Here is a 14789-nt window from a genome sequence, read left to right as displayed (position 1 = left end):
CGATTCCTTTAACTGTTTAAATTCTTAAAACAATTAACAACTTAAAACAATTATATTTTTAACAAAAGTTTTATTGTATCGTTTATGGATATTTGTGAAAAAACGCCGCCTACTAACAAACTGGTATTTCTTCATGGCTTGTGGTGGTGACTGCTTTCATGTTTTGTTGTTAATTTAATTTAAACACACATGACGCTAATTTTATTTAAAAAAATGTTTGTTGCGTTCTCAACATCTTTAGTATTAAACTAAAATTCCTGTGTCCATACTTTCTTAAGTAAATATTTTCGTATTTCAATAAAATATTTATTATAAATTTAGGGTCATGTATGTGTTGAATATTGTCTGAAATATACTCGATAAGCTTTTTACAGTCATGTCAACAATTCACGTACATTGAGTGTCATCGCGACCCTCACAGATAAAGATAGCAATTAACACTGTCATTTCTTAATTAATTTCTAAAATATTTGAATAATATTATTACCATCTCATTTAGTCTAGCAGATTTTATGAGCATAAAACATTAGGAATTAGAATACGAGTATTTGATAAATGTATTATTATAATTTTAGTGAATTTAATTAAACACTAGCATGACCATTTTTTTCTGTGATAGGACTGTAGACAGTTTGTCGATTTAAGCTAAGTATTTATTTAAACGGGATTGAAATGGTAGCTTTCAGGGCTCAACAAGAAATAATTAAAGTATTTATTGTAGTGGGACTTAATGTTATAGTTCATAACTTAAAAAAAATGTGCTTGTTAAAAAGAGATACCTTTCTTTAACCGGGGATAGTTTTCTTTGGGAAAGAGGAAAGAGCACGTTAGCCGCCATTTCTCATCCTGTTTCGTCCCAAGTTATAATAATTGTGTGTAATGCGCAGCGCCTACAAGGCCGAAAAGCGCGGAGGTCGCAGCCGGCCCCACGCGGCGGGGGAGGCGCGCGGCGCGGGGGCGGGGCCGGCGCTGGCCACGCCTCTCGACGCACACGCGCGCAGATATAATGATATGGCGCCAAAGTGAGTACACGCTGCACCCTATGACAGGGATGGCGAACTTTTATGTCTCAACGTGCCACTTTTCCGAAAAAATGTTTGATGTAGTCATAGACGTGCCATCAAATAACACCTAATGCTATCAATGAGGGGTATAGATAGTACAAGTTAAATTTTGTGATTGGTGGCGTGCCCTAAATATTGTGGCGCGTGCCATCGATGGCACGCGTGCCATTGGTTCGCCATCCCTGCCCTATGATGACTGTCACGAATGGACGACTGTTGTCATTCTTGAAAGCTGTCTTGTCTAACTACAACGAACCGTCTCACGTGACATTGTCAGGGGGCGCCACCGTCAATACCGGACAGCAGGTTCCGATTTTTGCCATGTTGGAAACTATGTAATTGAACGATGGTGGCACCTCCCTGTCAATGAGTTTGGTGGGAGAGTTCAGTGTAGGTCATCTTTATTACAGCAGCATGTCTATGATAGTTGTCTATTCGTGTCAGCCACATAGATACAATATTTTTACTTTATTCCTTAACGGTGAATGTTTCTTTGCACTAATAACCAGTTTGCTGGCTGATAACAGAACTTGCATTCTGATCATATTCTATCAAAATTCCTCACTAATCACCAAGATTTGACTACTTAATTTAAAAGCAATCTATTTATCTGTGCTAACCCCAACTACAATCCGATCGAGCTAACTGCGTACCTTGCTGGAATGCGACTCCCACGCATTTCACCGCATTCTTCCGGTCCGTACCAGAGCGTCGATGTGACGTCACGGCAACCAGGTGCGCAGTTAACTCGACCGGCTTGTACTAACATGTGCAATGGCACAATCAGTTTTGTCTTGTGGCACATACGTTTACCAAATCATATGTCAAACTTATTGGCACCCATGTCTCCAATGTGTCACGCTTGCGCCATCGCACGCACGCTGACGGGATGTGTGTTGCAGGCACTGGGAAGAAGGGCCCCCACGCTACCACGGCCCTACTGAGTACGAGCGACCCCCACCCTACTACTATCCCGGACCAAAGTGAGTACACGCACCATTTTATTCGCTAGACAAGACACCTTTATTCAATACATAGCGAAAAGAAAGATATAATCACAATTTAGCTTTGTGGAATTTAATTATTAAAATATGTAGTTACTAAATTAATTTTACAGTTTTTGTAGCGATAGGAGATTTAATTTCAAAAAGGCAATCGCTCGCGAATTAGTTTGTACGAACCCTTTTTATTCTGCTGTATTACTAAGACAGTGTGAGGCAACGCTTTTGGTCTTTGATGTCATCGAGCGAGAGGTAACAGGCCCGTTTGACCATGTCCCGTACGACTAGCACGTAAAACTTTCGAGTTCGTATCGTTTGCGTATTTGAATCGCCATCAAAAGATTTAGTACGAAAACTACAACAGCGCCCTTGTGAACGTGTCGTAAGGTATAAACTTAGTATGAGAAATGGTTGCACGAAACTTATTTTGAGAATCAAAATTGTCACGTTTTATCGTTTAATTCGAAGGTTGAGTATCGAATTTTATCGAATACGCAAACGATTCGAAGACGAAAGTTGTTCATGCTAGAGGTACAGAAATGATATCAAGTCGCGTGGGGTCCTCGATATCGATACTAAACGTCCTGGGCGTCCACAGCATTCCGAGGGCGCAGCGCCGCCGCTCCACCTACGACTATTATTACTAGCGGCGGACTAGGTACCTGGCAAGTTGTTGCACCTCACGGGTCACCGCTGTTGTCTTAGCACACCGGGGCTTTGTCTATATGTTCTCACGAGCGTTGTGGCTACATGCTCAAGTTCATACATTGATCACAGCTCAGTCGCAAACTAAGCGGGAATACTTATCGTGAATAATGATTAAAGGGGGTAAAAAGTAAATTAAATAAATAATCCCAACTACGATAAATAATTTAGATTATATAAATATGTCCAAAATGTTGTATGATGAAAGTCATGTATAGAAGTATAGATTCGTTAGGTTACACACGAAAGGTAAGAAAAACATAATAATGTTAATACAAAGGATTATATTGATATTTATACTGTTCTCTACTTACCATTCCCACCTACCCAAGCTGTAAGAATTCAAGACCTCTGTTCAGATCCCAGACTGGTTCCGTGCTCTAAACAGACGGTCCTGAAGTAACACAGTGTGAGCTCCGAGGCCGAGTTCCGTGACCCGAGGTTCCTGGCCAAGTGTTCCGCGTTCGTTGTCGAGTCCGAGTTCCGCGCCTGAGTTCCGAAGGCCGAGTTCCGAGTTCGAGGTGCCGACTGAATGTGCTTTGTTCCTCTACGGGGCCGAGTTCCAAGTCGAAGTTCTGCGAAACAGTAGCAGTCTGAATTCCCAGCTTCATGTTTCCCGTTGCCAAATCCAAATCCCAGATAGATTTGACACTAAATAAAAGTGTTTTCTGTAATTTGTTGTTTGTCTTTAGGCACAGTGTAACTTAATTCAGTAGGTTCCTTAGGTTTTTTTTATTTTTTACATAATACTTACTTGGTTCTGTTATTCAAGATAAATCACGAATACCTAGATAGTGTAACCTAACGAACTTATCGTTTTAGAATCAAAATATTTTGAAATTTACCTTTGCTTTTAAAAATTTGACCAGTTTTGAGTGGGCGAGATGTAATATACCTACATAGATACAGACGACCGCACATCAGGCGATCAGACTATACATTTTTGTTGCAAAATCACTCCTATTACAAGGGCATAAGAGGCCACAATGCTTAGCTTGATGTGCCGTCTTATGTATTCAACCCCTGTAAACATAGGTTTGATTTTATGTATAAGAAAATACAATGTAAATTGAAATGTGTTTGCATTTTGTACTCGTATCATTTCCATTTATTTATTGTCTTTTGCTTTAAATGTTTTGGGGTCACCTTTTCATAGTTTCACCGTTGTTATTTTTCTATTTTTGCTTTATTTTTGTTTGTAAAATATTGATGACCTTGTTAGCAGCAGATCCAGGTGCTTAAACACCCCAGTTTTCTCTATAGGTCTAATACCCTATATTTAATTTGCTGATCAGTTGTTACGTTTTTTTATAATTTACAATGTATTATTAGAAGAAAATTGGCGTGTTATAGCATCAAGAATTAGTGGTTAACAAGTTATTAGTATTTGTACTCATTACTTTGTAAAGTTTATATGCGTCGCTTACATTCTAATGGGTCAACTCTCTTTAGTCATTCAAAGCATAGTTCGGAGATTTTACAAAAAAGAAAATGCTATTTATGTGAACCACTCACACGTTGCATATGATTGCGTTGCATTTGGGTAGAACACACGTTCGGTTTATAAAATATTAATATGTGTTTATTTATTTTTCAGTGATAGACAGTAAACTAGCGCTCACGGAACTCGACGAAGACCTCCTGAAGTACTGAGCCCCGCGCCTGCCGCGACGCGTCGTGGACCCAGACAGATGAAACGTGTAACAATATGTAATGTGCAAACTATTGTACGTGTTATATCACAGATATAGTATTTTTCCATAATATTACGAGGCCGTAAGTTGGATGCGTACGCTCCAAACGATTTGTGTCCGAGTGATTACTCAGATATAAAATAGAATATGATACTTACGTAATGTCCTTCTTCTGTCTAGTTATAGTTAATGAAAGTTCAAGACTCGTGTAATTTTGTATGAAAGATACATTTACAAATGTTTCGAATCCATCATTTCAAGCAATTGTAAGTGTCGGGTGCGTAGATCATAGGTCTGATGAATATGTGATGGAATCTTATTCGTATGGTGTATAGGCGTATTCAATATTGTTCACTCAAATGTAGTAGTTCCAATATGTAAATAAGGTAGGTTAAGTAAGCGCAAGAAACAGTCACAGTAACTGCCATATCTCGACTGGCCGATGTTTACGTTAGTTCGGCCCGTCACTCTTACGGCTCAAGTTATATCGGCGGCGTCGGCCGCGTTGGCTTTAATATTTTTTTCAGAATTTAATACTTTATATTCGTTGGAAGCGGGATACGATCACCGCACAAGTTTCAAAATCTGAGAGATTCGATATTATGTTAGCGTAATTTTAGGTAAATTAGGGTTCTGTCATTTTTCGCGCGCTCTCACTCGACTCTTCCACTTGTACCCCTTGGACGGAGGCGCGTGAAAATTGACGGAGAGTTAGGGCGGGTGTCCACTGCGGCGTCGCGGCGATCGCATTTGTATCGTCGCCGGTGACGCCGCGGATAACACGCTTGTTCGGCTACAATTTCACTATTGAGGTGATTCCTTTGTGTGATTTCTTGTATATGAAACGCCAGAAATTTCGGCGTTATTTTACATAAGAACAAAAAGTAGTCATGAGTAAGAATTGAACTGAATTGTAACTGAATAAAATGCTTGTTTCGTGGCGGTAGAGAACGCCACAATAGTGAAATTCGGGTTTTTTAAACGACCTGACCAGTCATTTAAGTTTAGTCCGTGTGCTGCCTACGTGGCCGCCATGTGGCGTCAGTGGTCAGGTCGCGCCAGTGTGAATGCCGCCTTATGTAACTGTCAAATACTCGAGGCATTCTCCCTTGGTCGGTTCGTGCTAGTCGAGCCCCGGCCGACTTTACCTTAGCCTAGATAAGTACTAGTTTGTGATTATATCCATTTTATATTGTTGACTTGAATGCGAGGAGTGCAAATTTTGATTTATTTAATTATTATATGTGTCATATTGTAATCGTTAGTTAGGTATATTTTGTACGATGTAATGCCAAATGGAATGCAACAGTGGCGACGCCACGCGGGCGGCAGGAACACTTCCTACTCACTAACCACTTGTGTGCATGGTTACTATTTTCTAAGACATCTATTTATTTCCTTCCTCTCCACGCGTGGGTATTAGAAGTGACTTCCCAAGATAACGGTCGATAGTAGACGCCCTGCTCACAGCTACATGGCTTGCAAGAAACAATAATACGGCGATTATAGTAACTGTGCATTAACCAAAACATTGATCTTGATTAGTAACAAATTCCAGCATTTATTTTATTTTCCTGCCGGCTGCTAATTTACACTAGGGACGGAAAAGTAGGTACTTTTCATATAGGAGAGGTTTAAAGTAATCTTTCCTATATGAAAGTAACTAAATTAATCTTAAACGATATAAATGTTAATTCGTCCCCAGTGTGTCCGGGACCTATTGATCTCTCGGTGGCTTTCGTCTTCCTTCGACACGTTCAGTACAATTCGATAGAATGTAACCTTTTGTAGTTGCTTCTCTGTATATCGTAATGTATAACGCTTAATTCAGCGCCTGAGGCATGGGGGGGTGTTAACGTCAACGTCAGACTTCGGATTTATATTATGCTCTGTCACGTCATAATGTCAATGTCACCCTCATGTGCCGCTTCCATACCTCAAACTCTGAGTTAAGCGCTATACATATACATAATTAGGCTGTCCGTAATTATTTCCATTGGTAGATATCTACAGACTGAGGTCACAAAAACATTATTCAGCTCTTTCACTCATGCGTATCCCAACGAGTGTGCGATGGAGATGGATACAGTAGCAGAACTAGAGTCTTGTGGATTGTAATGAGCACTAACAGGGAGATATTCTGATACTTTACACTTCTGCTCACTTTATATTAGCGAACCATTTCTGTACAACTATGAATTTAACCTCTGCTCAATCCGAGATTTATAGTTAATTGTGGTGCTATACTTGCACCTGTTTAGCATTTAGTTTGGTTGTACTGTCGAGCGTTTTGTGCCTGTAGACTGAACTTATCTTTTATTGTGTGTTATAACATAAAAGTTTTCTCGATATAAAAACTATGTAAATTTCATGGTCATTTTTAGGAGTAGTTTAATTTTGGCTTGTGTCCTCACAATTTATTATACATGTTGTAAACTAATATAACCGCCCTCTATTTACTTGTAAGCAACTGTTTGTAAAGCGCCATCTATGGTTCTTCTTCCTTTCTTACTGTAGCTGTACTGTAGTATTCGTGTGAAAGCGCCATCTAGATGACGCTACGGGCGACGTTAGTATTTATATTTTCACTCAAGCACGCATAGATGTAGCGCCATCTATGGTTCATTGTAAGAACTAGTTTGTCCCGACTTATTGAACTACCCAGTCCGAACAAACTAGTTCTTACAATGAACCATCGATGGCGCTAAATATGTGCGTGCTTGTGTGAAAGCTCCATCTAGATGACGCTACGCGCGACGTTAATATTTGTATTTTCACTCAAGCACACACAGATATCGCGCCATCTATGGTTCATTGTAAGAACTAGTTTGTTCCGACTGACTGAATTACCGAGTCGGGACAAACTAGTACTTACAATGAACTATAGATGGCGCTAAATCAGTCCGTACTCGTGTGAAAGCGCCATCTATGTATTTTCACACGAGCACGCATAGATGTAGTGCCATCTATGGTTCATTGTAAGAACCACTTCGTCCCGTTTCTCGGTAGTTCAGTGAGAAAGAAAGAAGAACCATAGATGGCGCTTTACAGTTTCTTACAAGTAAATAGAGGGCGCTTTGGTTTACGGTGGTCTCTATCCCCATTTTTACAAAAATGCAATAAAATATAAGTTCAGTGTGGTGGCGCCGCGAGCGCGGAGGCTGCGGCTGCTCGCGCGACGATTGTAAACTAAATACATTTATTATCTCCACGCTGGCGTTTTATTTCCGCGGGTTCCTACGTATTATCGAAAGCCGTTTCATCGAACAGTAATTATTTTTATTAGATTAGTCGTGACTCGTCTTCTTTTCATTTTATATTTCTTCTCTTCGTCTCCTCTTCTCATTTTCTTCTCTTCTTTTTCCCCTCTTACATTTCTCCCCTTATTCTCATTTTACTCTTCTTCTTATCTCCATTTCGTTACCTAATTTTCTTATTTTCTCTTCTCTTTTACTCTTTCTCTTCATCTCCGTCTCTTCTGCTTCTTCTCTTCATCTTCCCTTCTTGTCGTCTTCTCTTATTCTTATTATCTTCTTCCTGTTATTCTTCTTATCATATTCTTCTTCTATCTTTTCCGCTTCTTTTCTAAGTCTCCTCTTTTTCTCATATTACTCTTCTCATTTTCTTCTCTTCTCTTCTTTTCTGTCATCTTCTCTTATTCTTATCTTCTTCCCCTTATTCTCCTTATCATATTCTTCTTCTATCTTCTCCGCTTCTTCTCTTGGTCTCCTCTTTTTCTCAGATTACTCTTCTCATTTTCTTCTTCTTGTTCTCTTCTCATCTTTTCTTGTCGTATTTTCTTATTCTTCTTATCTTTTTCCTCTTATTCTTCTTATTATATTCTTCTTCTATATTCTCCGCTTCTTCTCTTCGTCTTCTCTTTTTCTCATATCACGCTTCTCTTTTTCTTCTTTTATTCTTCTTCTGTCTTCTCCGCTTCTTCTCTTCGTCTCCTCTTTTTCTCATATTACTCTTCACACTTTCCTCTTCTTGTTCTCTTCTCATCTTATTCTCTTCTCTTCATTTCTTGTCGTCTTCTCGTATTCTTTTTCCTATTATTCTCTTTCTCATATTCTTCTTCTAGTATTCTCAGCTTCTTCTCATCTTAAATTTTTTCTTATTTTCTTCTTTTTCTCTTCTAATCCAATTATCCAATTCTTCTTATCTTCTCCTTTTTGTCTTCTTCTTATCACCTTCTTCATCGTCTTCTGCTTCTTCTCATCTTTTTAAATTCTTTTTCTAATATTCTTCTCCTCTTCTTCTCTTGGTTTCCTCTTATTTTCTTGTCGTCTTCTCTTATTCTTCTTATCTTCTTCCTCTTGTCGTCTTCTCTTATTCTTCTTATCTTCTTCCTCTTATACTCCTTATCATATTCTCCTCCGCTTCTTCTCTTCATCTCTTCTTTATCTCATTTTCTTCTTCTCTTCTTCTTTTTATCTTCTCATCTTATTACCTTCTTTTCATCTACTCTCTCAATGATGAAGAAGGTGATGAGCACCTTCTTCATCATTTCTTTTGATTCTTCTCATCTTTTCTTTTTTCTTCTCTTCATCTTTTATTTTCTAGTCGTCTTCTCTTATTCTTCTTCTAATCTTCTCCGCTTCTTATCTTGGTCTCTTCTTCTTCTCGTCTTAATCTATTTTTATTTTCTTCTCTTCATACTTGTCTCATCTTCTATTTTTATTTTCCTCTTCTTCTTTTCGTTACCTCATCTTCTTTTCTTATTCTACTCTTCTTCTCATCATCTTCTCCCGTCTCTTCTGGTTCTTCATCTTCTCATATTCTTCTCTTACCTTTAGACATTCGACGTTTCGACCATTCGATGTTACGAGATTTAAGTTTCGAACCATCGATATATCGACAGTTCGATTTGAAGTTTTCGATGTTATGATATTCGATGAAACGATTTTCCTCTACCGAATCCTAATCCACACCCTTGTCCACAACTTGTAGCCCTGCATAACATTTTGTAGCATGCGATGTTTATTTTGAAAATATCCTTCACCAGTTGGGGGCTAATCTACCGAAACAAAGGATCAAAACAAGAAAATAATCAACATTTTATTTACTCTTACCACAACTGACTACGCTAGCTAATCTACTTACAACGAGACTAATAAATACATCGCACGTCGTCTATGTACACACTAATAAATACTGTCGTGTCTGGAACTGAGGAGATCTGCAGCGGGGCCTCTGCTCGTCAGCACTTAACCTGCAAACATACAAGTTCTGATTTGAAAATGCCAGGTTAAAAATGAAATTACTAGAAGAATGAGACGGGTCTTGCCAAACTGTTCCTTAGCCTATATCTTTCAATAGATCACCACATCACAAAAAGCAGGAAAGCGCTGGATGCAGGCCGCTACCAATCGATTAACGTGGAAAGCATTAGGGGAGGCCTATGTTCAGCAGTGGACGTCCTATGGCTGAAATGATGATTGTAACATTATTGTAATGTGACAACACTACTGAGAATAGACTATAGATTGGATATGTATTGTCTGTGGATAATGGAGAGTAAAACAGGATGTACATGACACAGTGATTATTTTATTTAATAAATCCCAAATCATCAACAGTTAAATACAATAATATGATATGGCGCAGTCAGGAGATGGCAAGAACCAGGCCGCGGGTGTAAGACCCGTGAGTATTAAAGCCGACACGATGCAGGGATTAAGCCTTGCCCAACCGCCGCCATTGTCTTTTGAAGGAGATTTGGCAAAAAACTTCAAGACATGGATAAGACATGTGGAACTGTACATGGTGGCGACTGAATGCCATAAAAAGAGTTCTGAAATAAAAGCAGCAATATTATTACACCTCTTGGGCGAGGAAGGAGTGGACAAATTTGACACGATAGACCTGCCTGAAGCTAAAAAGAAGGATTATGATGAGGTATTAAAAGCCCTTGGAGATTATTGCATGCCAAAAACAAACGAAAGTATAAATAGACACACATTTTTTAACAGGAATCAGAAAGAGGGTGAAAATATAACAGAATATGTAGCCCAACTAAAGAAACTATCAGTGACCTGCAACTTTGAGGGTCTACGTGACAGTCTCATTAAAGATAGAATAATAGGAGGATTATTAGATAAAACATTGCAAGAAAGACTCTTAAGAGAGCAAGAACTATCATTAGAAAAGTGCATAAGTAAATATGTGTAAGACCGCAGAAATAGCGACACAATATATGAGAAAACTGACAGAAGAAGACTCGAAAGATATTGACAAAATAAATAGAGATCATCGCCAACAACCTATGAGTAGAGCATTCAAATGTAAAAGCTGCGGATATCAACACCCTCCACGTCGTTGTCCAGCATATGGCAAACAATGTAATTATTGCAAGAAGATGAACCATTTTTCTACTGTCTGTAGGAATCGAATGAAGGATCACAACATAAAGGAAATACAGCAGAATCCTCAGCAAGAAACAAATCAAGAATATACATTGGGTACAGTATACACTGACTGGACATTGCAGGTAAAACTACAGGACTGCAATAAAAATATTACATTTAAATTAGACACAGGTGCCGGTTGCAATGTAATATCTAAAAAAATGTTGGACAGTTTGGGAATTCATAAAAAGTTAAATAGGTCAAGCTCTATTCTTAGAAATTACAATAACTCAAAAATTAATTTACTAGGCACATTAGATTTATCATGTATAATAAAAAATAAAAAACATGTTTTGAAATTTCATATTGTAGATTGTGATTCATCTCCATTGATAGGATTACCAACCATACAAAAATTAAATTTAATGATATTATTAGGGGAAATACAAAAACAAGATATTATAAAGCAATACTCTAATTTATTTACAGGAATAGGAGAACTGAAGGATTATGTTTATGATTTCAAGTTGATCCCGAACTACACAGGGAAAGTAATTCCTTGTCGACCGGTGCCCATGAAGCTATTGGATGCATATAAAAAAGAGTTGCAAACTATGGAGGAAAATAAAATAATAAGAAGAATAGAAGAACCCACAGATTTTGTAAATGCAGTGGTAATAGTAAGAAAAAATGATAATTCGCTTCGCATATGTCTTGACCCACAATATCTCAATTCTTGTCTATTAAGGGAACATTTTAAATTACCAACATTTGAAGAAATTGCTGCAAAAATGGCAAACGCTAAGGTATTCAGTAAATTAGACTGTAGTAAAGCGTTCTATCAATTGAAATTAAGCGAAACCAGTTCAAAACTAACCACCTTTCAAACACCATTTGGTAGGTATTGTTTTTTAAGAATGCCATACGGAGTAAAGGTAGCATCAGAGGTTTACCATAAACAGTTTTCTCGCCTGTTTGAAGGCATTCCAAATGTAGAAATGTTTGTAGACGACCTAATTTTATGGGCTGATAGTGAAGCTGAACATGAGAAAATTTTACACAGAATATTACAAAAAGCTTCAGAGCATAATATTACATTTAATGCAGACAAATGTATATTTAAAACTAACAAATTAAAATTTTTGGGACATGTTTTCACTGATAAAGGCATTTATATTGATGAGGATAAAATAGACAGCATAATAAAAATGGAGAAACCAACAGATGTAACAGGCATTCAAAAGCTATTAGGTATCATTACATATGTTTCTAAATTTATTCCCAATGTATCTGAACTAACAGCTCCTCTAAGATTATTATTAAAAAAGGACAAGGATTGGGAATGGGGTCTAGAACAAGAAAAATCTTTCAAGGAAATCAAAGAGCTTTTAACTTCCTCCCCAGTATTGCAATATTACAATCCAAACTTACCATGTTTATTAAGTGTAGATGCAAGTAGTAATGGTGTGGGTGCAGTTTTATTACAAAATGGATTTCCAGTAGCCTATGCATCCAAAGCATTCACAGACACACAAAAATCATGGGCACAGATCGAAAAGGAAATGTATGCAATTGTATTTGCTTGTGAAAAATTTCATTTTTACATAATGGGTCGAAACTTTGAGGTGGAATCTGATCATAAACCTTTAATTCCCATAATGAAAAAACCTTTAGCAGAAATACCTGTTAGATTACAAAAGATGCGGTTAAGATTACAGCACTATGACATAACATTAAAATACAAACCAGGAAAGTTATTACAACTTGCTGATTACTTGTCACGTAATTATTTAAAAGCTAAGGTTGAGGAGGATGATGATTTTGATTGTAGTATATTGTTAGTAGATTTAAAAGAAAAAATGAGTGTGAAACGATATGAAGAGTTTAAAAAAGAAACAGATTGTGATGAAGACCTAAAAATAGTAAAAAAGTTATTATCTGAAGGATGGCCGACTAATGGTAAAAATTTACCGGATTCCTTAAAACCCTATCATACATTTCACACTGATTTACATATAATGGATGGACTAATTTTCAAAAAACATTGTATCATGGTCCCAAAATCTTTGCAGAAAGACATCTTATCCAAATTGCATTATAATCACTTGGGTAGAGAGAAAACTAAAATAAGAGCTAGAGAGTCGGTATATTGGATAGGAATTTCAAAAGACATTGATAATTACATTCAAAACTGTGATACTTGTACAAAGCATAGTGTAGAAAATTACAAAGAACCTCTATTACCACACAAAATTCCAAAGGAGGCTTGGCAAAAAATAGGTGTAGATATTTTTCATTTGTATTCAAAAGATTATTTGTTAATAGTGGATTATTTTTCAAAATATGTAGAAGTTATAGCTTTACAGTCACTATCTACAGAGGAGGTAATAAAAGCAATAAAACAGTGTTTTGCACGCTTTGGAATTCCAATTGAATTAAATAGTGATGGAGGACCTCAATTTACATCTATGAAGTTTAAAGAATTTTCACACAAATGGGGTTTTCAGCATACAGTTTCTTCGCCTTATTATCCCAGAAGTAACGGTATGGTAGAAAGGCACATACAAACTATCAAAAAGATGCTAAAAAAATGCGTAGAAGATAAAAAAGACCCATATCTAGCAATATTAGAACTTAGAAACACCCCCATCTCAAACAACATTGAATCACCTAATCAAATATTGTTAGGTCGTAAAATTAGAGGTCTGATACCAAATCTGGAAAGCATCAGTAGTCAAAGTCAGCAGAAGGTCAGAAGCGAATTATTAAAAAGGCAAACTAATCAAAAATATTATTATGACAGAAATGTTAGGCCGTTGAAGGAGTTTTCAACGGGAGAAAATGTATTAATAAAAAATCACAAAAATGGGACTTATGACAGACATGCAAAGATATTGGGTCCATCAAATAAACCTAGATCATATAATGTTATAACTGAATCGGGAAATATTGTTAATAGAAATAGATATCATTTAAAAAAGAGCTCAAAAGATTATAAGTTTGTTGCAAGTGGTGTTAAAGAAATAGAATATCCAAAGTTTAATAGTTTCAATGAGGCTATAGAAGTTGAAAATCCAGGATTTAATGATTGTTATGAGAATGTAAGTCACCAGGACGCACTTAATAATAAACGTCTATCACAGAATGAAACCAGCATAGAACCTAGCTGCATTGTACAAAATAGAATGGAAGATAATTTAAATAATCATACATCACAAAATAATTGTAAAAGGTCAATTAAAGGTAGAGCCATTAGGCTTCCTAAATACTTAGAAGATTATGTGCAGGGTTAATTAATTATAGTTATGCTAATTGTTTGTTTATAGTCATCTAGACTTTTGTATCAGAATCAACTGATAACAAATGTATGTATCTTTTAATTAATTTGTTAAAAGGAAAGATGTAACATTATTGTAATGTGACAACACTACTGAGAATAGACTATAGATTGGATATGTATTGTCTGTGGATAATGGAGAGTAAAACAGGATGTACATGACACAGTGATTATTTTATTTAATAAATCCCAAATCATCAACAGTTAAATACAATAATATGATAATGATGATGAGATCACCACAGATGAGTGACAGACAGACATGTAGTAGATCTTCGAGGGTCGCAGAAGAATAGGCTAGGACACGTAAGGAGCTCCAGCTGTTACAGTAGCAGGACCTTTACATTACCTCAGCTGCTGTACGCACCTGCGAGCACATTTGAGGGGAAAGGGGGGCTGAGGGGCGCGTAGTTAAGGGCTCACTCACTGGGCGGGTCTATTCAATCAAATAGCGGATTAAAGGAAACTAAAATAAATAATTAAATTGGATTCCAATTCCAAATTGTCGCTTGGAGTCAGGAATAGACCGCACTGGCGCAGTTGCACGGGAGAGGGGTCTATGGGAGCACGTAGTTCATCATCATCATCATTTCTGCCACAGGACGTCCACTGCTGAACATAGGCCTCCCCCAATGACT

At 37.2% G+C, this 14789-nt stretch overlaps 2 protein-coding genes across 2 annotated transcripts in view; one reads left to right on the top strand and one right to left on the bottom strand.

Moving 5' to 3' along the window:
- Positions 1-6016, top strand: part of LOC135074876 (prominin-like protein) — a 73084-nt gene extending 67068 nt beyond the window's left edge. The window contains exons 19-22 of the mRNA XM_063969258.1: positions 888-1022; positions 1967-2047; positions 2664-2723; positions 4368-6016. Of these exons, the coding sequence (XP_063825328.1) occupies positions 888-1022; positions 1967-2047; positions 2664-2712 (265 nt within the window). The 3' untranslated portion in view covers positions 2713-2723; positions 4368-6016. The remainder of the gene's footprint in view (positions 1-887; positions 1023-1966; positions 2048-2663; positions 2724-4367) is intronic.
- A 3496-nt stretch (positions 6017-9512) lies between these two features.
- LOC135074875 (sodium-independent sulfate anion transporter-like) overlaps positions 9513-14789 on the bottom strand; it is a 69248-nt gene continuing 63971 nt past the window's right edge. The window contains exon 19 of the mRNA XM_063969257.1: positions 9513-9679. Coding sequence (XP_063825327.1) covers positions 9675-9679 — 5 coding nt within the window. The 3' untranslated portion in view covers positions 9513-9674. The remainder of the gene's footprint in view (positions 9680-14789) is intronic.

This window comes from Ostrinia nubilalis, chromosome 9 (assembly GCF_963855985.1).
Source record: "Ostrinia nubilalis chromosome 9, ilOstNubi1.1, whole genome shotgun sequence".
NCBI classification, from domain to species: domain Eukaryota; kingdom Metazoa; phylum Arthropoda; class Insecta; order Lepidoptera; family Crambidae; genus Ostrinia; species Ostrinia nubilalis.
Note: the sequence above shows the minus strand (reverse complement) of the source record. Positions and strands in the feature narration are given on the sequence as shown.